Source organism: Neomonachus schauinslandi, chromosome 14 (genome assembly GCF_002201575.2).
Source record: "Neomonachus schauinslandi chromosome 14, ASM220157v2, whole genome shotgun sequence".
NCBI classification, from domain to species: domain Eukaryota; kingdom Metazoa; phylum Chordata; class Mammalia; order Carnivora; family Phocidae; genus Neomonachus; species Neomonachus schauinslandi.
The window spans coordinates 64,343,819-64,366,910 of NC_058416.1; the positions used below are offsets into that span (position 1 = coordinate 64,343,819).

Below are 23,092 nucleotides of genomic sequence, written 5' to 3' on the forward strand. Positions count from 1 at the left end.
TTTTTTCTTTTGTCATTTTCTTTCTGTTTTTAGAAATGCCTTTAACTATTTTTTTTTTCTTTTTTTAGAGGAAATCTGCTGGCAGTAAATTCACTTAGTTTTCCTTTTTCTGAGAATTTCTTGATTTTTCTCTTCTTTCCTGAAAGATATTTTCCCTCTGTGTGGGATTCAGAGTTAACAGTTCTTTTTTGTCTGCACTTGAAAATGTTACACTCCTTCTTCTCGCCTCTGTGGTTTCTAGTGAGAAATCTGCTGCCATTCAGATTGTTTCATCCTATAGGTAAGACATCATTTTTCTTTTGCTCTTTTTGAGATTTAAAAAAAATTGGGGGCTCTAATGGTCAGAAGTTTAATTACAATGTGTCTTGGTGTGGATTTCTTTGGGTTTAACCTATTGGGATTCAGTCAGCTTTTTGAATCTGTAGGTTTCTCTCCCTTGCCAAATTTTGAGCCATATTTCTTCATTTCAGCCATTATTTCTTCAAGTGTGTTTTCAGCCAATCCTCTTTCTCCTCTCCTTCCAGGACACCAGTGACATGAAGGGTAGGTCTTTTGTTGTAGGCTCACATGTTACTGAGGTTCTATTTGTTTTTCCAGTCTGTTTTCCCTCTCTTGATCGGACTTGGATAATTTCTGTCATTGTCTCTGCTGGTTCTTTCCTCTGTTCCTTCATTCTGCTCTTGAGCCCAACCACTGAGTTTCTGTGTCAGTTATTGTACTTTACAGTTGTAAATTTCTCTTTGTTTCTTCTCTATTTTTCTACTTATTTGCGAAAGCTTCCTTTTTTTTTATGTTTCAGCTGTTTCTAATTGCCCATTGAGGCATTTTTGTGGTGGCTGCTTTAAAATCTTTGTCAGATAATTCTAACATCTTTGTTATCTTGGTGTTGGCATTTATGGGTTTCCTTTTCTTGTGTTCAGTTGAGATCTTCCTGGTTCCTGTGGTATGATGAGTGCTTTTCACATGAAACCTGGACATTTTTATATTATGTTTTGAGATTCTGGGTCTTATATAAGCCTTCTGTTTTATCTGCTTTCTCTGACATCACTCTGGCAAAGGAGGGGGCGGGCAGCCTGGTCCCTTTATAGCCAGGTGGAGGTAGAAGTTCAAGGTTCCCTACTTGACCTCCATTAGCCAGTGAAAGGAGTGGCTCTCTGTTACCACTGGGCAAGGAAGGTCCAGGCTCCCTACTTGGCCGCCTCTGATACCACCCCATTGAGCATGTTGAGAGGTGTTGCAAGTGAAAGGTGGAGGTGTTACATTACAGCTGGGAGGTGTTCACCAGGGTGGGAGTCTGGCCTCCCACTTGGTCTTTGCTGGGTGGGTAGGGGTGGGGCCACACTGTTTTTGGTGGTGGTGGCTAGAGTAGACCAATTATTGTCGAAAAGTTTTCTGTCTTTCAAGGCTGCTTCTCTGGGTCCTTGGCTTTTGTTGGGGATTTTTTCCTCTGTGCCTGTTGGTGTTTCCAGGTTGCCGGCTTCTTCACCTTTAAGTCTGGGATATATAAGCCAAAACGAAAACCCAGGGGACTCATCTGCATGTCAGTCCTCAGGTCCTAGGATCCCCGGCTGGTTGGCCTTTCTCTCTACCTTCCAGAGTCTTACTTTGTTTGTTTTATATATATCGACAGGGTTTTCAGATATATTTAGTGGACATATAGGGAGAATTGGATGGAAAATTTCCATCTTTCTGGAAGCAGAAGTCTTGGGACCATAGATCTGTAAACCTGCCGTACTACCTCATGCCTTTCCTGTGAGAAATAAAGGGATTGTGCCTATAAAATTAGAATAGTGGCTGGCACGTGGAGGGACATAGGAAATATTAGTGTTTATTAATCTGGTGGGGAAGCCAGTACGAAGTGACGATGCGCTTATCCTGGATCACACAGTGGTGGGGGCAATGGAAGGCTGGACTGGACAGGTGGAGCGCATAGATGGTGTAGCCAGAGCAGGCACTGGGGAAGCATCTGCTCCCGTCCACAATCTGGTGTCCTCAGTGCCAGAGGGGTCCTGGCCATTCCCTACCTCAGTTCCTCCCTCCTCCAGGACCAGCCTGAGCTCAGGACATGGGAATGAATGACCCATGTTTTCCCTGGTGGGTTCCGTGCCCAGTGGTTTCTGCCTCATCAGAACCTTCTCGGGCTACAGGGATAAATTCCTGGCTTCTTTGTTCAACCCTTTGTTCTCTTTGTCCCCACCTCAGGAGATAGTGGCACAAACCATGAAGAGGAGGCAGCGAAGAGAGTGGGAGGCCCGGAGGTGAGTATGCACTTCAAGCAATACCCTGTGCCACGAAGCCCGCAATCCCTGTGGGATACCTGTGTTTTCCATGGGGCCTGGATACATTTTTTTTTTTCCATTTGAGGAGAATTCGTTTAGTTTAGAAACTTCAGGGTCGGTGGCTCCAGGAGTGAGCATGTGGCCCCTGCAATGGAGAAGAGCTCTAGGTCCCCTCTGTATCACCCTGTGGTCTTACAAGTGGCAGGACTGGGCCCAGAGGTCACCCAAATACATGCTGTTAGGGGTGAGAGCCCCTTGTCTTTTATTTTTATAGTTTTCCAGATGTACTTTTATTTGTAAGTTCTTTATAAATGAGATAGATGCTAATTGTGTAAAGGTTTTCATAGAAAAAAAGTATGTGAAAAGGAAACCGAATTATTCATAATTCCTCTCCATATTGCAAATTTAAAAAGTAAAGTACTCTAGGGGCACATGGGTGGCTCAGTTGGTTGAGCATCCAACTCTTGGTTTTGGCTCAGGTCATGATCTCACGGTCATGGATCAAGCCCTGCATCTGGTTCTATGCTTGGTAGGAGTCTGCTTCAGATTCTCTCTCCCTCTCCCTCCTGCTCACTCTTTCTCAAATGAATAAATGAAATCTTAAAAAAAAAAAAGGGCTCCTGGGTGGCTCAGTTGTTGGGTGTCTGCCTTCGGCTCAGGTCATGATCTCTGGGTCCTGGGATCATGACCTGAGCCAAAGGCAGACGCTTAACAACTGAGCCACCCAGGCACCCCGAATAAATAAAATCTTAAAAAAAAAAAAAAACAACTGGAAAGGTTAGTGTAGCTTGAGGTGACCATGCAACAGTGCTGTTGAGCTGAGAATTCCTTGCTGGATCCAGTCCTTGAAGGTCTCAGCTGTTCCAGCTGAGGGTGTTGTGCTCAGCCACCCCCTCATGGAAGGACAATGAAATACCATTTTGGGAAGTATAAGGAAAGAAAAATGAATATAATCCACATTCACTGATTGGAAGAGATTCTGACTTTGGATCAATCTTCCTGGGGTATCCATACTTGTGCATATTTTATATGATCATAATAGGCACCTAATTTTGCATTTTTTCACTTAATATAACCATTTTTGATAGTTCCAAATAATCTGCACTGTGCTTACTTGGCCAGTTCTCTTCTTTTTTGAACTAGAGTTTACTTCCAGTATTTTGCCATGACAAGTAGAGCTGCAGTGAACAACCTTGTACACACAGTGCTTTCTTTCTTGTCCCTTTGAACTGTTGTCTTAGGATAATTTCTTAGAAGTGGGATTCTGGGACTGTTCTATGCCGTTTTATGTCTTTTATTGCCACAAGCCTTTTATGTCAACATTACTCCCTTCCCTGCCCTGTACACGTACACTCTGTGAAAGAGTCCTTAAGTGGATGACTTAATCTGTCTCTCTCTGAGTACTGTCAAGTTTTAGCATTTTCCAAATGTTGGTCTTCCTTACACTGCTTCCTGTTGAGGACCTGCCTTTTATGTCGTTACAGAAGAGACATCCTCTTTGACTATGAACAGTATGAATATCACGGGACGTCGGTACGTACGGATAGGTGTACTTCACCATAGAGTTCTGGTTCTAGGGGTCAGTGTCCTAAAACATGAGGAGGAATGAGCATAGGTTTAAGAACCATGAAAGCCTGGTTTGAATCTGCGCCCCACAACTTCCACTGTGTGACCTAGGGCAGATGGGGCAGCCTCTCTGAGACTTAAGCTTCTCCTCCGTAAAAGGAAGAGAACTACCCTCATTTCCAAGGCAGTTCTTAGGCTGGTCCTGCACACCCAATAGGTGCCCATAGGACAGCAGCTATTATTTTTGTTCATCATCAAAAATACAGAACAAATCTGTTTCAGTCTCTGTGCAAGAAGATAAAGCTCTAGAATTACAGAGGCCCATCACTGTGTTACAGAACAGAATTTCACATGGGAAACAGGTGTTGACTCTGGTAGTGTTGAGCGGAGCTCAGGGCTTTAAGGAGCCCTAGAAAATAAGTTTCCAGTAAAACATCATGTGTTTAGTACTAGCATTTGGCCCTGGGACCTTGAATTCTGAACACCATATTTCCAGTATCCCTTTTACTGTCAAGGTCCCATCATCCTTTGAAGGATTGTCTTTTGCCCTCTCTGCTTTGCCCCAGGACATGGAAAATTCTAAGCAGTGGGTGAGGCGGGTGGGGAGGCAGATGCCTGGCTCCCACCAGATTTGTGGACCATTCCCTTGGAAATCCTCTCTGGTGGGCAGCCCAGTGTCACACAGCTAATGGGACTTTAGAGTCTTCTGGTTGGGCACCGATCCCCCTTGTTGTCTCCTACCAAAACCCAGACTCTGCTCACAGGGAGCTAGATGCTTCTGCCTGCAGACAGGCCTGTTAGAAAGATCTTCCTCACAGAGGTCCTGAGGCATCCTCCCTCTTTAATGTCCAAGTAATGGGAACCAAGGCCCTGCCTCACCCAGCCTTCCTGGGAGTGTGTGTGTGTGTAAGGCCACCAGCCAACTGGGAAGAGCATGTGGACATAGGCCCCAGCCTCCTGGCTTCAGTGCCTCCCCACGTATCACCGAGGCACCCGGTGAGATGTATAGAGGCTCTAGCCTCTGGGTACAGCCTCCAGTGCTGTACCCAGATGTTCTCCCTTGCATGATGAAGTGTGCACACAGGAATGACTAGTTAGCAGAGGAGACCGTGCAAGTCACTTGAGTTACTCTGTCTTCTATCTTCTATCTTCTATCCTCAGTTTGGCCTTCCCTATCCACCCATGCTTCCTTCCTAGCTGGGAAGACCTTCAGTCTGAAGGGGCTTGGCTGGGATCCTAGACAGCTCAGGTCTGGCCCAGCTGTGCAGCCCAGCGCCCCCTCTCCCCGCCCCCTTCCGTGAGCACAGCTGCCTCGGACCTCAGGCTTCTTTCTTTCTTGCAGTCAGCCATGGTGATGTTCGACTTGGCGTGGATGATGTCCAAGGACTTGAATGATATGCTGTGGTATGTAGGCCCCATCAAGACCAGTGCTGTGTAGAGCTTTCCTTCTCCAAGTAGCTCTGTCCTCCCACAGTGAGAACAGGCTCTGGAGGAAGACATCACTGTGCGGTTCCCACCAGGAATATCAGATACAGCCCATTTCCAGGAATTTGCATAGCTCTGGTTTTCTTTCTGTGAGACTCTTGGCTGCATACGAACTCCTGGGGGAAATGGGAGGGAGCACTGTTGGGTGCAGAGTGTCAGGGGTGGGGCCTGACTACAGCTCTGCCCTTCCCACCCTACCACTCAGCTTTGCTGCCTGGTAAATTTGGGTAACAGAAGAAGCATGAGATTTGAACAAGACAGCCTTTGCTAGGCATCTTTGCACCCCTGATGTACGGTGAAATCTGGTACAGGAATACCCATTAGCCCACCTCTGAGTTTGCTACATGGGCCGTAAGCACAAGTGCTCAACACAACCTAGGTTGGTTTAGAAACTAAAACCAGGGTCTAAGCAAAGGAAGTCGAGATCTGGCCTGCTCCACCCCCTCAGCCCTCTGCTCCAGTCCTGGTTTTCTCCTCCAGGAGATAAGGAGAAATCTCCTGGCCCTGAGCCCACGGTGGGAATTGTAATGGTCTTTGCTGAATCAGGGTTTTAGGACAGCCCGGGGCTGGGGCAGGACCGAGGCACTGGCCACACCTAAGCCCAGGGGTGCTCTGTACTCACCCTGAGCTGGTGCCCAGCTGTGGGCCCACTTGTCATCCTTGGACACCTGGCTCAGCTCTCTTTGCCTCAGGTCCTTCTCCATGGTGTGGACTGACAATCCCATACCCTGGCACAGGGGCCAGCTTGTGCATCAAGAGATCTTGCAGTAAGGTCAGGTGGGAGCCCTGTACTGTGTCCTGTAGCCACAGCATGTGACTGCCACGTCGGCATTGGGGAGCCTTTGGTGAGCACCTGCTGTATGCTCAGGTGCCCACTCACGACAGCCCACTCACAACAAGCACCCCCAGTTTAGCATTGATGTCAGAATATGCCCCTGTGCAATGTCTCCAGAAAACTCCAGAAACAGCACAAGGACAAATGCAAAGTAACCTGGTACAAAATGTATGCGTGGAAAGGTTGGAAGGAGGAAGGGTGGGTCGGGGAAGACATAGCAGGGTGGCATTTTTTTAAGAGGACCCTCTGAGGAGGGGCTCACTGCACTGAGAGATATGGTGCTTAGACACCTTGCCCCCAGGCGAACCTTCCAGGACCTCTCCTGCCTCACTTGCACCCAGCATCTCTGGCTATTCTCAGCTCTGGCCCCAGAGGAGGGTCTTGAAGGACGCGGCCTGGGGACTGACCTAGGTACACACCTGAGGTCCTGGTCCCTCCTGCCATGGGCTGGCCGTGACCCAGGTCAAGCCAACCTGGGTCTCCATTATCATCTCATGCACAACAGATGAGCTAAGAGACAGGACCTTGGAAGGGTCTTAAGAGGCCTAAATGCTGTTACTCTGTGTGCCATCATTTCAAGACAGGGAGACATGGGCGTGATGAGGTCTGCTGTGCTGCAGGGCACATTGCAGAGAGGGCAGGTGGCACGAGGGGCTTGGAGGTAGAATGACACGCCAGGACCCACCAGCGCCTGAATATGGTGTCTGCTATAGTCCCACTCCAGCAGGATGAGGGTGGAGAGTGGTGGGGTCAGCCAGGACACAGCGACAGCGTCAGACCTGCCATCCTTGCCCTGGGAGATCTTCCTCCTGGGTCCCGCAAGCTCCCACAGCAGTGACACTGTGCTGGGAGCCCAGAGTTGGCCCTGTGACCTTTTTACCCTGCAGAGGAGAGACTGCCTGTCCGACGGTGGGCCTGGGCCGGATGCTCCTATGAGCTTTGTTGCTCTCTTCTCTTCCAGGTGGGCCATCGTTGGACTAACAGACCAGTGGGTACAAGACAAGATCACCCAGTAAGGATGTGCTCCCTCAGGCTGTCCGAGGTTGGCCTGTGCTATGGCCATGTGCATGGCCTGGCTGCAGCCCCAGTTTGCAGTGGGAAGATGGGTGGCAGAGCCCTGTTGAGGAGAGAGCTGGCCTTGGGCCTAGGTCCTCGTCACTGAGGAAGGGCTTAGGACCTGTGGTGGAGTGGTGTGTGGCCTGGTGTGGATGCTTTGTCCACCCTTGGGGCGCCCAGCAGATGGAGCCAGAGGTGAGAGGAGGGAGCTCGGTCTCCTGGCTCTCCATATGCCCTTGCACGGGGCTGGGAGGAGGAGGTGAGGGCCCCAGGAATCCTGCCAGGGAGGGTGGATGTGATCTCAAAGGCAGGGGAAGGTTGGCAAGGACAGCCAGGAGGACTGGCATGGAGCTGAATCCTCTTTTGCCTCTCGGTGGGCAGGCTTTGGTGCTCCCTGTCGACCCTGATGGAGAGCTGAAGGGCTACCCCAGAATGTAGACACTGGGGAGGCATGGGGTACCGGCACCCCCTCTCATCCCCATTCTGGTGGCCATCAGGTGGGAACTCCAAGGGAATCAACAGGGATCCATACCCTAACCCTGTCCAAGGGCACCCTAGCCTGTCACCTGGCACAGCTTCTGTGCATACTGGACTCCTTGTGCAGTTTGCAGAGGCCCCTGTGTCCCCATTTCCTGCCTCTCCCATCCCACTCTGCCCACCTGAGTCCTGCAGTATAGCCCAGGGACCAGGAGGGTTCTGAGTCTCACAGGCCTGGACACGTTGCTGGGCCTTGCTCCCCCTTCTGTGTTAAGGATGGCATGGGGTATGTGCAGTGACGGGCACCATCCTTGACCTGTGGCAGCCCCTCAGGTGAGGCTCTACTGTCACTGTCCTGCTCAGTGGCCACCTGCAGGTTGACCTGGGCTGGGGTTCTGCCCTCCCCTGCTGTGCTCCGGAGCACTTCCTGTGCAGGATCCACACCTTCTGCTGGGATTACTGACACTATGTGATCTGTCCACTTGACCGTGGCTGGTAGACGAGGCCATGGCCTCCACAGTGCCCGCCCTTAGGAGGCCTCAAAAAAGTAAGGACAGCTGCCGCCCAGAGGAGACTGCAAAGGGGACAAGGACACAGCCAGAGCCCACCCCTCCCAGCTCTGTCGCCTCACACCCCCGGCCGCCAGGCCCTGGTGCTAGAGCCACACTTGGCTTCTCCACAGTGGTGGTGGAGCTCCGTCAGTCCTGGCAGGAACAGCCCGTGTGGTGGGCCAGCCCCTGAGCCTGGGAGGGGGGGCCCCACCCCCCGAGGGAAGGAGGGAAGCCGCGTGGCCGGCTGTGAGAGAGGAAGGCGCCCACTTGGGCGGCTGGCGGGTCTTTCTTTCCAGGATGAAGTACGTGACCGACGTCGGCGTCCTGCAGCGCCACGTGTCCCGGCACAACCACCGGAATGAGGACGAGGAGAACGCCCTCTCTGTGGACTGTACGCGGATCTCCTTCGAGTATGAGTATCCTTGCAGCTCAGGCCTCGGTTTTACTCAGCAGTGCACCCGTTTGCTGTGTCACGGGTCTGTGGGCCCAGCCCACGTCCCCCTGTGGGTGGTGTGGATTATGCTGCTAGGGCTGCCACGAGAGAGGGGCACTGGTGTGCCCTCCAGGCTGGGCAGAGTACCAGGGACTGGGGAGCAGCCTCTGTCCTGGCTTTTCTGTGGGGCTTTGGCTCCTAAATGCCAGTGCTGGGCTTGGGAGCATCATCTATTTATTTAGGGCTCATTGTGGGCCCGGTGTGTGTGGGCAGGTGCATATGCAGGGCAGGTGGTTTAGCAATGAGCGCAGACTCTTGCCAAGCCAATCAGGAAGAAGTAAGCCAGCAGATGATCACAGAGCATAAATGTTTCATGAGAAGAAGGTAGGGCATTGATAGAATAACCAGGGGCTTATTGGGTGGCAGTGCTCAGGAAAGACCTCTGGGAGGCCACGTCTCAGACTGAGACTTAGCCATACTCCATGGGAGGGAGGACAGCCTGGGCCAAGGCTTTGGCTGTGCAAAGGCCCTGAGGTAAGCTTGAAGAAGTGGCTGGAAAAATGGGTGAGGTCTGAGGGTCAGAGAGCCTAGGGCAGTGGGTGGTTGAGGGGGTTGGGGAGTTCAGTTCTTTGTGCTTAAAAGGTCCCTGGGCTGCTGGTTGTTGGGGAGACAGACTGTGGGAGCCACAGGCGCAGGGCATGGCTGGGGCCTGGTGGCTTCAGTGGTGAGAAGTGATGGCAGGGATGATGCTGCCCTGTGCCTGCTGCGATGGATGGGGACCAATAAACATGGGTTTAGACAGGCCAAGTAGGAGGTGGCCATGACACGTCTAGGAAGAGGTGCCAGATGTGAGGCAGCCGAGCTCGCAGGAAGGGGGACCCACCAGGACCTGACATAGCGACGTCTGGGGATCAGGGCCCGGCCATCAGGAGGGGTAGCACAGGGCATCAGATGCAGGCAGAGCCAGCTGGGCCTCGTGCTGAGACCCTTGGAGTAGGAGACGAGAGGCATGCGGGGGACAGGACTATCCTCACACACAGCCTCCCTCGCAGCCCCACCAGCAGTAAACAGCATGTTTGGGGTGAGGATGGGCTTTGCTCAGGGGGTCCCGGCAGAGGGACGGGTGTGGGGGCGGGCCGAGCTAGTTGTAGCATGCAGGGAGCAGAGGGGATGACAGCCTGGAGGCCACGAGGACTCTTCTGTGTTACCACAGTACATAGACTCTCAGAACCCCTCCGCCTCAGTTTCCCTGTCCGTCCACGGGGGATAATGGTGTGTGCGCACCCCCTTCCAAGCTCTCTCTATGGGTCAAATTAAGCTAAGAAAGTCAGAGAACGCCAGGTTACCCATGTGATGAGTGGCTGTGTAGGCAGGCTGTCCTGGGACGGGTGGGGCCACGCACTGTGAGCTGCAGGGTGCCATCCAGCCACAGCCTCCTTGACTGGCCGCAGCCTCCGCCTGGCGCTCTACCAACACTGGTCCCTCCATGACAGCCTGTGTAACACGTGCTACACCGCGGCCCGGTTCAAGCTCTGGTCTGTGCATGGGCAGAAGCGGCTCCAGGAGTTCCTCGCCGACGTGGGGTGAGTTACCCCCTCGGCCCCCAAGGGAAAGGTCCCTCCCCTTCCTTGTGACCGATATCCAGCGGCTACCTGTTTCTCCCAGAAGTGCCTCACCTGGAGACCCCAGGATATCATCCGAACATCATCCTTTGTTTGCATGTGCTGGGTCCCCTCAGGGTGCTTTTCGTGCTGCTGGTGTTTAGTGATCTCCCATCTGAAGCCAGGTCGCCTGTGTAACCAGTGCTTGTCATCTTTCCAGCCTCCCCTTGAAACAGGTGAAGCAGAAGTTCCAGTCCATGGACATCTCCTTGAAGGAGAATTTGCGGGAGATGATCGAAGAGTCTGCAAATAAATTTGGGTAAACATGTTTTTCTGGATTAAGCTTCGTTCAGGCTTCAGCTTTAGCCACACTGCTAAAATAATGCAAAAACAAGAATGCACAAATGAGTGTGACCTGTCTAGCCTTTCCCAAAGTTTTGAGTTCTCCTTGGGTTAAAAGTAGGTCCAGGGCTAGAGAAGTCCAGGCCTTAAATCCTGGGGCTGAGGTGCAGAACCTCTAGTTTGACCTGGTCTGTCCTTCACTGAACACAGGAAATGGCCCTGGGAAGGGCCTACTGGGGCCAAGTTCAGCCAAGCTCTGCCTAGAGGGTTCTGTGCCTGCTCCTAGCATCCTGGGACGTGGGAGGGGGCCACACACATATCCCTGCTTACCCCCCAACCAGTGGAACAGCTTTGGACAAGGCACTCAGTGCCCTGGGTTACAGTGCTGGGATGTCAGGTCTTCTGACCCCCTGCATTCTGGGACCAGCATAGTCTTGCCATGAGCATTAGCAGGGGCCAGGGAGGGACAGTAGTACATCGCCTGGCCTGGCAGTGAGAGCTCACCCACAACTTGAGAGTAGGGATGACAGCCGTGTTGCTTCCTCCCACTGCAGGATGAAGGACATGCGTGTGCAGACTTTCAGCATTCACTTTGGGTTCAAGCATAAGTTCCTGGCCAGCGATGTGGTCTTTGCCACCATGTCGCTGATGGAGAGTCCCGAGAAGGACGGCTCAGGGACCGATAACTTCATCCAGGCTCTGGACAGTCTCTCCAGGTACTGGGTGTGGCTGTGGGCTGCTGTCCCCTCCCCCCCCAACAAGCCACGTCTGGCCCTCAACCTAACACTCTTCGGGGAGGCAGGTCACAGGGACCCCAGGGTGTGGTGGTAACTGTGTCCTGCAGAAACTGAATCACAGTCCACCAGAACTAGGGGTGCATGTGACACATTTCCTATCTATCTTCAGTGTGCCGTCATTTCCTCTTGAATCCTTTTAATCTTTCTTTTTGATTTAAAAAAATTTTTTTTACCTCCTTTTCCCTCTTCAGTCATTATTTGTGACGTTTATTCATCCTTGTGTTTTTTCTAATTTAATCTTCATTTATCAATTATTTTCCTTTTATTTCTAATTTTTTCTTATCTCATTCCCTGAGATGTCTTGTTTTATTATTATTATTTTTTAAAGTCTCTTAGCTTGCTTTGAAATAGAACAATACAATGTTGACCTTTTGGAGACGTATCTTTCTAGAGTACTTTCGTTGTCGATAGAGATGCTCTTCTGGTCCTTAGTCCCTTTTTTCTGATAGTAACTTTGAGAGGATTTGACCTTGGTCCATTGCTCGTTTTTGTGTGTGAATTTCACTTCCCTGACTTTTTCAGAGGAGGCATGACTCAGACAGCTTTTCTAACTTCAGAGAATTGCCACTCTGTCCCTTTTGTGCGGTGTTAAAAAATGTAGGGGTCTGCTCTCTGGGGGTTCCTGACCCTGTTCCCTAGCATACTTTTTTTAAGTAGCTTTACTGAGCTATAATTCATACACTATATAATTCGCCCATTTAAAGTGTACAATTCAATGGCTTTTAGTATGTTTACAAGGTTGTGAAATATCACCACTACCTAATTTTAGAACATTTTCATTGCCTCAGAAAGAAACCCTGTTCCCCTTAGCCATCGCCTCCCAAATCCCCCATCTCTCTCAACCCCAGACAACCACCAATCGACTTTCTGTCTTCATAGATTTGCTATTTTGGACATTTCATATGAATGGAATCAGACAATACGTGGTCCTTTATAGTGATAAATTTGAGGCTCCTTTCCCTTGAGGGAAAGGGAAACGTTCTCAAGGTTCCTCAAGGTTCATCCATGATGCAACATGAAGGAATTTCTTTCCTTTTTATTGCAAATAAGATTCTCTTGTCTGGACATATACCATATTTTATTCATCCAATGATCAGTTAACAGATATTTGGTGGTTTCTACCTTTTGACTGTTAACGAATAATGCTGCCATAAATACACATAGATGCATTGTGTGGACATATGTTTTCGTTGCTCTTGGATATATGCTTAGGAGTGGAATTGCTGGGTCATATGATGAGTCTGTTTAACCTTTTGAATAACAGTGAGACTGTTTTCCAAAGGGACTGCATCTTTTTTTTTTTTTTTTTTTGACAGAGAGAGACACAGTGAGAGAGGGAACACAAGCAGGGGGAATGGGAGAGGGAGAAGCGGGCTCCCCGCAGAGCAGGGAGCCTGATGCGGGGCTCGATCCCAGGACCCTGGGATCATGACCTGAGCCGAAGGCAGACACTTTAATGACTGAGCCACCCAGGCACCCCATGACTGCATCATTTTACATTCCCATCAACAGTGTATGAGAGTTTGAATTTCTCCACATCCTCAACAATGCTTGTTATTGTCGGTCTTTTTCATTGACAGCCATCCTGGTGTGAAGTGGTATGAAGTGGTGTGAAGTGGGAGCTCGTGGTTTTCATCTGCATTTCCCTCATGGCTTAATGATATTAAATAGCTTTTCATGTGCTTATTGGCCATTTGTAGGTCTCATTTGGAGAATTGTCTATTCAAGCCCTTTGTCCATTTTTAAATTGAGTTGTCTTTTTATTATTGAGTTAAAAGAATTGCTTCATATATTCTAAATACAAATCCCTTATCAAACATATGATTTGCAAATAGTTCCTCCCATCCTGTGGGTTATCTTTTCAATTTTCTTGATGCTATTCTTTGAAGCCCAAGTTTTTGTTTTTTTTATTAACATACTATGTATTATTTGTTTCAGGGGCACAGGTCTGTGATTCATCAGTCTTACACAATTCACATCGCTCAACATAGCACATACCCTCCCCAGTGTCCATCACCCAGCCACTCCATCCCTCCCCACCCCTCCAGCAACCCTCAGTTTGTTTCCTGAGATGAAGAGTCTCTTAGGGTTTGTCTCCCTCTCTGGTTTCATCTTGTTTCATTTTCCCTCCCTTCCCCTATGATCCTCTGTCTTGTTTCTCAAATTCCTCATATCAGTGAGATCATATGATAATTGCCTTTCTCTGATTGACTTATTTCGCTTAGCATAATACCCTCTAGTTCCATCCACATCGTTGCAAATGGCAAGATTTCATTTTTTTGATGGCTGCGTAATATTCCATTGTATATATATACCACATCTTCTTTACCCATTTATCTGTTGATGGACATCTAGGCTCTTTCCATAGTTTGGCTATAGCATAATACCCTCTAGTTCCATCCACGTCATTGCAAATGGCAAGATTTCATTTTTTTTTACGGAAGCCCAAGTTTTTAATTTCGATCACGTCCACGTTATCTTTATTCTTTCATTTCTTATGGTTTTGATGTCATATCTGAGAAGCCATTTAAGAGTTTTATAGTTTGGGCCTTTACATTAGATATGATTCATTTGAAGTAAATTTTTGTGTCTGGTGCAAGGAACAGGTTCAGCTTAATTCTTCTGCATGTGGACATCCAAGTTGTTCTAACACCATTTGTTGAAAAGACTTCTTTCCCCCACGGAATCATTTTGGCACCCATGTTGAAAATCAAAATTGTGGGAATTTATTTCCAGACTCTCAACTATGTTCCATCAATTGGTATATCTACCCTTGTGGCAATACCACACTGTTTTGATTACTGTCACTTTATAGCAAGTTTTAATTATTCTGTGTTCCTTGAATTTCCATATGCATTTTAGGATCAGCTTGTCAATTTCTGCAAAGAAGTCAGATTGCATTGAACCTATAGATAAATTTGGGGAGTATTGCTGTCTTAACAATATTAAATCTTCCAGTCCATGAACATGGGCTATTTTCCCATTAACTCAGATCCTCTTTAATTTCTCTCAACAATGTTTTATAGTTTTTAGAGAATGAACTCTTCTTGTACTTCTGTGTTAAATTTATTCTTAAATATTTTATTCTTTTTGATGCTCTTGTAAATGGACTTGCTTTCTTAATTTTATTTTTGCCTGCTCATTGCTATTGCATAGAAATACAGTTGATCTTTGTATATTGATCTTTATCCTGCAACATTACTGAATTTGTTTAATAGCTCTAATAGTGTTTTAGTGTATTCCTTGGGATTTCATGTATACAAGATTATGTTATCTGCAAATAGAAATGGTTTTACTTCTTCCTTTCCAGTCTAGCTGCTAGAACCTCCACTACTAACCCAGTGCATTTTTATCTATACCTTCTTTTTCCCTTTGTATATTGTCTCTGTCTTACTCAATTTTTATTCCATTCTCAGCACTTTTTCCTCACTGTGGAAAGGAGCCCTGGCTGGCCAGGTGGGACACTGGAGCTAGACTGCTCTGGCCCCCTCATCTTTACCATGGCCCCTTGCACTGTACCACAGCTCCTTGCACTCACCTCCTCTTGGACAGGGCAAAACTCTCACTTTGGGCTGCTATTTCCCAGTTGCCTGGAGTTTTTCATCGTTCTTAGATCTTGCTGCTTCTCAGCTCCCTCCCACACTGACTCCAGTGATACACCAGTCTTGTGGCTAGTGGTGGTCTGTTCCCCCTGCTTATATTTATTTTGGGGTCTGTAGTGTTCCTTTATTCTCTTGTTTTGTTGTGAGAATCCTAGATTTTTGGTTTGCAATGTGGTTGCTCTACGTATGTTTATCTAGAAATTTGAGGAAATGCCATAACTATAGTATCAACTGTTGCTGCCCTCATCCCAGAGTTGATGGAGCAGTTTTAGACATTGTCTACTGACTTCTTGCTATGACAGGACATTTATTCCTCTTTTGTGCTCCTCCCCCTCCTGTGGGTACAGTTATGCCACTATTTGTAGCTCCTTTGTAACTGTAACATACCTACACCTTGTTCTATCGCCGTTGTCTCTTGTCTCCCTACTTTGTAAGAAAAAGATATTAGCATTCTTACTTTTCTCTTTCCCCATGCCTTTCACTTTGTGAAATTTATGCTTTTACATTTTCGCGGTTAATAACACTTAATCTTGGGTTAGAGAATAAAATGCAAGTCATCTCATCCTTGGCTATAGATAGAGTCTAGAAGATGAAAATCAATAGTGTTAGTTTGTTGTGTTAATAAAATAGTCACTCATGTGCAGTGATTACCTTACTTTCTGGTACTGCTCTTTGCTTTTCCTGGAGATCTTATTTGCCTTCTTTATCATATCCAGTTTTTTTCCAGCTCTCCTTCCAGGAGGTATTCCCTGAGTCCCTTTTGTCTGGGAAAGCCTGGGGTTCTGTCTTCTGACATTAGCCTGGACCTGCAGTTCTCTGTGCCTGTTGTTTGCTGCCACCACTGATGGCCCTTGACTGTGCCCTGGATTAGAGCCAGTGTTTCTTAGGATCCTTATCTTTGGTTTTTTCACTCTTTCATTTTGTTAGAGCACAATTCCCAAGTAACTTTTAAAGAAAGAGCACATGTGAAATAAACGTTCTTAGTTCTTGCATATCCGACAATATGACAATATCTTCGTTCTGCCCTCATCTGGTTCCTGGTATAGCTTATTTACAATTCAATGCTGAAGGTAATTTCCTGTTGAATGTGGATTCCATTGCTCCCCTGTCTTCTAGCAGCAAGTATTGCTAATTGAAATCTGAGCCATCTTGGTTCTTGTTTCTTTGTAAATGCACTCCCATCCCACCTAAAGAAACTTGCAGGATTTTTTCTTTTCTTTTCAGTGTTCTGTGATTTCATCGTGTTGTGTCTAGGGTGGATTTTGCTTCATGGATTGTACTGGCTTCTCAGGCGAGCCCTTTCCATCCAAAGCCCCAGATTTTTCAGCTTAGGCATGCTTTTGTACTATTTCTTTATTACTCCTCCCACACATACATCGGTGTGTTTTATTCTTTCTTTCCTGGCTTCCTGGAACAATGCTCTGTCTCTGATTTGTGCCTTATGTTTTCCATGTCTGTCTTGTTACTGATGTGAAGGAAGCTTCTTGACTTTATTCTCTAGTCTTTGAGTGAATTTTTAATTTTTTTGCAGTCACTTTACTTTCCACAAATACTTCAGTTTCTGATTATTCCTTTCTCATGGCATCCTGTTAGTGGTTTACGAATTTCTTTTTTTTTTTTTTTTAAGATTTTATTTATTTATTTGACAGGGAGAGACACAGCAAGAGAGGGAACACCAGCAGGGGAAGCAGGAGAGGGAGAAGCAGGCTTCCCGCGGAGCAGGGAGCCCGATGCGGGGCTCGATCCCAGGACCCTGGGATCATGACCTGAGCGAAAGGCAGACGCTTAACGACTGAGCCACCCAGGCGCCCCTTTACGAATTTCTTAGTTGCCCAGTCTCTTTGAAGATATTAATTAGAGTTCATTTTAAGTTTTCTTTTGTTCTCCAAATCATCTCTGTTTCATCTAAGGTCATTTTTTCAGGGCACAGGCATTTCCCAAATGTCTGGTGGTCCTCACTTTCAAAAGGGGGGCTGTGGAAGCCTGGTGAGGCCCTGGGTCTTGGGGCATAGCCTGCTGGCTACAAGGCATTGCTTCATCTTGGTGGGTGGGGAGCCAGTATGACACTTTGGGACTCTTAACTTCTGGATACACTTCTCCACAGAGAGTTCATTTTAATGTATTTAGAGGAGAACTCTCCTTTCTTGGGGAGGATAAAAATCCACCCATCAATGGCAGGGGGGGTCTCTGGTCCTCCGTTTGGGCCTTGCCCTGGCCCCTCTGTCAGAGTCCTCTGGGTACTTTCCAGGACCTGCTGGGCAGTGTCTTCCCTCTGTTGGCTTTCAGTTTCCTGTCTTCTGATGCCAGGCACCCCTCTCCATCTTTTATACTGGTCACTGTAGGTTTATACATGTTTTAATCATTTTTCTTTCTTTCTTTCTTTCTTTCTTCTTTTCTTTCTTTTTCTTTCTTTCTTTTTAGAGAGAGAGAGAGCATGAGCGGGGGTGGGGGGTGGTCAGAAGGAGGAGAGAAAATCTTTTTTTTTTTTAAAGATTTTATTTACTTATTTGAGAGAGAAGGAGAGACAGTGAGAGAGTACAAGCTGGGAGGAGAGGGAGAAGCGGGCTCCCAGCAGAGCAAGGAGCCCAATGAGGGGCTCAATCCCAGGCTCGATCCCTGGGATCATGACCTGAGCCGAAGGCAGACGCTTAACTGACTGAGCCACCCAGGCGCCCCAAGGAGAGAAAATCTTAAACAGGCTTCACACCCAGCATGGAGCCCAATGTGGGGCTCAATCTCACAACCAAAACCAAGAGTCAGACGCTTAACTGACTGAGCCACCAGGGACCCCTAATCCTTCCTTGCATATGATAGGGAAGGCAGGAGGAAAAGAATGAAACTCATCCCCACACACCCCCCAGGAACCAAGTGTTCTGTTTGTGACTCTGTGCCAAAGTTGTGTGTCTGCCCCGTTACAGGAGTAACCTGGACAAGCTCTACCATGGCCTGGAACTCGCTAAGAAGCAGCTGCGAGCCACACAGCAGACCATTGCCAGCTGCCTCTGCACCAACCTTGTTATCTCCCAGGGGCCCTTCCTCTACTGCTCCCTCATGGAGGTCAGGCTTCCCATGGATAGATGGGTACCAGGCCACGCCTGCCAACAGCCCCCTCTGACTATCTCTATGTCCTCCCCCTGCAGGGCACTCCGGACATTGTGCTATTTTCCAAACCAGCGTCCCTGAGCCTGCTCAGCAGACACCTGCTCAAGTCCTTCGTGTTTTCGGTGAGGAGCTGGGTAGATGGATGCCAGAAGGTAGAACCTCAGAGCAGAGCTTGGACTGGGCATTAGAAGCTGGCCTTGGGGTACTGTGCCTATGTACCAGCTGTGGGGTCTGGGAAAAACTCAGTTTTTCTGAGCTGTGTTTTCCTTAGCTGACCCTTAGGATCTCAGTTCCTGTAAGCTCTGATTTCATCAGTTGGTCCTCCTGGTCACTTGGACAAGTACAAAGGGACCTCATGGAGTATGTGGGGCTAGGGCTAGGTTCAGCTGTGGCAGATCAAGGAAAGATGAAGCTGGTGATAGCACAGACTTGCTTCCCAGCAAAAGCTTGTTTTCTGGTCTGGCTTTCCCTTTTGCATGTGTGGTTCTGTCTTCTGTACCGCCTAACACCCTTCTTTGCCTTGGCCTGGGACACCCCTCCGCCCCAACCCAGCTAACATCAGACTCCCCATTGGGTATGATCACAGATAGGATGATCCCTCACATTTCAACAGTCAGAGTCTTACTTCGCTTCCTGGATGAGGGTTTACACTGGGGGCTACTTTAAACAAATTGTTTAATAGGAGGTTGACATCTCATATTGCTGAATTGACCTATAAAATGATTATCTGAGGATTATGTGAAGACAGTCAAATAATGACAAAAGATGGACTAGGGACAAAACATGAGCTCGCAAGTCTTCTAGGCTCTGTTCAAATCTCAGCCTCTTCCTTTACCAGTTGTGTGATATGAGGTCAATTATTTGATCTCTGAGCCTCAGTTTCCTCATCTGCAAAATGGGTGAATTTTTCCAGAGGGCCCATCATTTTTCAGACTTTTTTTTTTTAAAGATGTTATTTATTTACTTGAGAGAGAGAGAGAGCACGAGCAGGGTGGAGGGGCAGAGGGAGAAGCAGATTTCCCACTGATCAGGGAACCTGACACGGGGCCGATCCTGGGATCAGGACCTGAGCTGAAGGCAGAAGCTTAACCAACTGAGCCACCCAGGTGCCCCTCACATTTCTTAAGCAACCACGACCAGCCAGGCTCTGATGTCATAGGATGACCAACTACCCTGGTTCATGTCCTGGGATGCCCTTCAGTCCTGGACAAACCAGGATAGTTGGTCACCTTTGTTGTAGGGTGTGGTTGCAGTGGGTACAGCAGTGAAGGAAGCACCTGAGTCTCCATGTTGAGGGAGTATGCATGCTGGCAAAGGGGACAAATGAGGAAAGATTATGTGCAGTGTCAGATGGTGGCACACACCATAGACAAGCTGAAGCAGGATGAGAGAGAGGGTTGGTTGGGGAAGGCCTCCTGGAGGAGGTGACAACTGAGTCAGGACCTAAAGGAGGTGAAGGAGGGAACAGCCAAGGGACATTGGCACAGAAGGAGGCTGGGAACAGTGTCATAGCCTGGGGGGGCAGCTGCATGGGGACTTGAGCATCTCTGGTGAGAAGAAGACCCGGGAGGCTTTTGGGGGGTGGGCGGCTGGCCCTGTTCGGCCTCCTAGGTGCTGAGTGGTGCGCTCCCTCCGTGGGGCCATGATGAAGGGTGCACTTTGCCTCCGCAGACAAAGAACCGGCGCTGCAAGCTGTTGCCCTTGGTGATGGCTGCACCCCTGAGTGTGGAGCAGGGTACCGTGACTGTGGTGGGCATCCCCCCAGAGACCGACAGCTCGGACAGAAAGAAGTGAGCCAGGTTTTGCATCTCCTGGGAGTTGGGAGTGCCAGGCTTGTCATTGGCCTGTGGGCTCTGCTGAGTTGGGTGATCTTGGCCCTCAACGCCACACCGAGGACAGCCTCTTCCACCATGCAGCAGGACTTTGAGGGTTTAGATATGTGGGCTGCAGGTTAGCCATTGAGCTGCTACCTTACCCCTTGACTGGACTTTTGAATGCTTCTAGTTTGTTCAAGGCCTCCCGGGCAAGGGTGTCTGGCTCCCCAGGAAGACCAACGTCAGACCCACCTAGGATAGGCTACATACCTACAGTGAGGTGTGATTAGGTGTCCTGACTCTATGTGGCCTTGGGCAAGAACCCCAGCCCTCCCTGGGCCTAAACCCTCTTCTGAAGAGCAGCTTATACTGAAAATCAGAGAGGTTTCAGGTCACCCACCCCAGAAATTAGGCTTCCCCTGCAAAGTTCCTCGAGACCAGCTCTGCGATGCCTTCAAAACCCTCATGAAAGATCATTCCCCATCTTGTTTGGGCCTCACACTAACCTTTGAGGAGAGCTGGTCAGTGTCTCCCATCCTCGCCCCCACCCCTGTGAGTCAAATTCATTGCTCACGGAATCCCAAATTTAGGCATTTGCCAAATACGTTTAAAAGTTCAGTTATGAGCTGACATACGAGAAACTGTTCAGTGTTGTGTGCAGGGATGTGCACCCCCAGACTGCCTGCCTGCCAGAGATTGCTACCACGCCCGAAGCTGAGCTCACTTGTGCCCCCATGGTTTGGGCGGCGGATAGAGGGTCCAGCTCCAGCCGCGCAGAAGCTAACACAACTGCTTAGTCACTCAGACCATGGGGTTGTGGCTGCCTGTTCTCCCTCAGCCTTTTCTTTATTTAGCATCTAGGAAACATTTTGGACTTCTATCGGTGGTGTAGTTCTGTTTTGTTTTCTCACCAAGCATCAGGCCTTTGTGCACATTTTTACGAAAGTGACTTCTAACAGTAGGAAGCCTGTTAAGTGGATGATGGTTTACCTGTCATCTCCTATTGGACGTTCAGGCTGTTTCCAACTTTATGTTTATAGACAATGTACTGGTGCGTTTGTGAATGCAGAGGCTCATCTTGTACTTTTGAGAAGCTTCTCTCACTGTCTTCCCAATGTTTCCCCTCCATCTGTTGGCCTGGGTTCTCGCCCTCTTCCTGTAGCAAGGTCAGGTTTTCTCCTAGCCACTCCCATCCACACCTGGTGTCAGCCAGCAGGCTGGACCTTGAGGGGCTCCCTGGTTCTCCCTGTGGCTCCCTTCGTGCTCTGCCTGGCCAGAGAGCCCCCTGACTAATCCCAGGGGCTAATGTCACCATCCTTGGGGGTCTTTGCCTCCCTGGCAGAGTCAGTGCCCCAGGCTCAGTGCTCCCCAGCAACATCCCAAGAGGTGACCTTGGTAAGATACTGACAGCTGGCTGCAAGACACCCCACTCAGCTGCCCAGTGCTGTGGCTTGGGGGCCAAGGACCGCTCGGTGTCCTGTGCCTCTCAGTTTTCCCAGTTAGCTCTTATTGGCCTCTGCTGTGGAAGACACGGGTCTTGTATCTGGATCAATCCTAGCCCTGCTCTTGTGAGCTTTGACCTTCTGTGTCTGCAAAGGCCATTTAGTAGCAAGTTGGGAGAAACAATGGACTTTTTTAAGATAAGTGCTTCCATGTTGCTGGGCTGCTTTCCAAAGCTATGCCATGGGTCTTGGATTCATAGTCACACGGGGTGGAGCTGGCCAGGGGCTCCTGGCCTGGGTTCTCCAGGCAGCCAGCAAGCACTCCCCCCAGGGGCCAGCACGGCCGCCTGCGTCCTCACTGCAGCCATCAATTTGTTGCTGTACGTGGCTGTGCTGGTCAGTGGTTAGCTCTGACTGGTGTGCACAGTCTCGTGTGAGAGTTACTGTGGGGGCTTGAAGCACATGTCCCTCCTCTGCCTCTTCTCCCAGCCCAAGAGTCCCTTCCCCATGATGCTCTCCGTCCACTGCCAGCCCTTACTACCTGCACAGCCCGGGGGGTGGGTGTGTGCTCCTGGCCAGCTCCCTGTCCCACACCTGCGCCCTCCGCAGCCCCAGCTGGGCTGCACCCTGGCCCTGCAGGCTCCTCCCATTCCCCACCCTGCTGTGTGTGACTCAATCTCATCTGAAACCCCCATCCCAGCACACTTCCCACTGAGCCTCTGCCTCTCCTGTCCCAGCTGCCAACACGGTGCCAGGCACGAGGGAGGCTGCAGTCAGGGTGCACCGTGGGAGGTGCCCAGGGACGCTGGTGCCCTGAGGGCTGCGAAGCGCTCTGCTGGATGCAGGCGGGAGCGGCAGTGAGAGATGGTGACTGTCCAGGAGTGGGGGTGAGACCTCAGAAGACTGGGGCCCAGGCAGGGGTACCAACAGGAGTGCCTACAGGCAGAACGGGTGGCCAGGGAGGAGTCTGGACCAACTCCAGTGTCTGTCCCAGGGATTTAGGGAGGTCCATTACAGTGGGCGGGCCCCCAACACACCTCTTCTGTGTCTACAGCTTTTTTGGGCGGGCGTTTGAGAAGGCCGCAGAGGGCACCAACTCCCGAACGTTACACAACCATTTCGACCTCTCAGGTAAGAGTCTGCGGCACTGGGGCCCTTTCAAGGTCAGCACTGGCCTCGAACCAGGGAAGCTGGCATCACCAGAAATACCTTGTCAGCGCCCCTCTCACTTTCCTGGAGCCAGCCCCCGGGCCTGGCTGCTTCAGGTGGCTCAGGGAGCTCTAGGATGCATGGGGCCCTGCGCCTCCTGTCTGGGCCCTGATGGGCTCCCAGGGCGAGGGGGAACAGGTGTTGTCCATAGAGCCACAGGCCTGGCTTTGGCCTTAGAGTCTAGCCCTTGAGACCACTTCACCAAGGAGTCTGCAGGACTGGCCACTAAAGCCTTCTGGGCCAGCGTCACCCAGGGGTCACCTGCCCCTCCTGTGGGCGTGGAAATAGCAGGGCCTGCGGCAACCCCCAGATACAGCCTCCGAGGCTGTGCTGGCTGCCACTGCAGGCCAGCAGCTCCTGTCTGTGTTGCCGTGAAGGGGCCCACCTGAGGCTGCCACGTGGTCCTGTGTGACGGCCTGGGCACTGGCCCTGGCCTGATGTTGCATGAGTCCAGGGAATGGAAGAGCCCAGTCCAGGTGGTGGCTTTGCAGGCTGGCCAGT

General features: G+C 49.7%; 1 protein-coding gene across 2 annotated transcripts in view; it reads left to right on the forward strand.

The window, feature by feature from the left end:
• The window catches only part of CDC45 (cell division cycle 45), a 34,215-nt gene that overhangs the window by 7,606 nt on the left and 3,517 nt on the right, over window positions 1–23,092 (forward strand). The window contains exons 6-17 of one of the 2 annotated variants that reach the window (XM_021690853.1): window positions 2,203–2,258; window positions 3,764–3,812; window positions 5,188–5,249; window positions 7,127–7,177; window positions 8,546–8,665; window positions 10,134–10,265; window positions 10,504–10,602; window positions 11,180–11,341; window positions 17,943–18,081; window positions 18,165–18,248; window positions 19,798–19,916; window positions 22,437–22,513. In XM_021690853.1, coding sequence (XP_021546528.1) covers window positions 2,203–2,258; window positions 3,764–3,812; window positions 5,188–5,249; window positions 7,127–7,177; window positions 8,546–8,665; window positions 10,134–10,265; window positions 10,504–10,602; window positions 11,180–11,341; window positions 17,943–18,081; window positions 18,165–18,248; window positions 19,798–19,916; window positions 22,437–22,513 — 1,150 coding nt within the window. The remainder of the gene's footprint in view (window positions 1–2,202; window positions 2,259–3,763; window positions 3,813–5,187; window positions 5,250–7,126; window positions 7,178–8,545; window positions 8,666–10,133; window positions 10,266–10,503; window positions 10,603–11,179; window positions 11,342–17,942; window positions 18,082–18,164; window positions 18,249–19,797; window positions 19,917–22,436; window positions 22,514–23,092) is intronic. The other variant, XM_044920917.1, reaches the window with a different exon arrangement.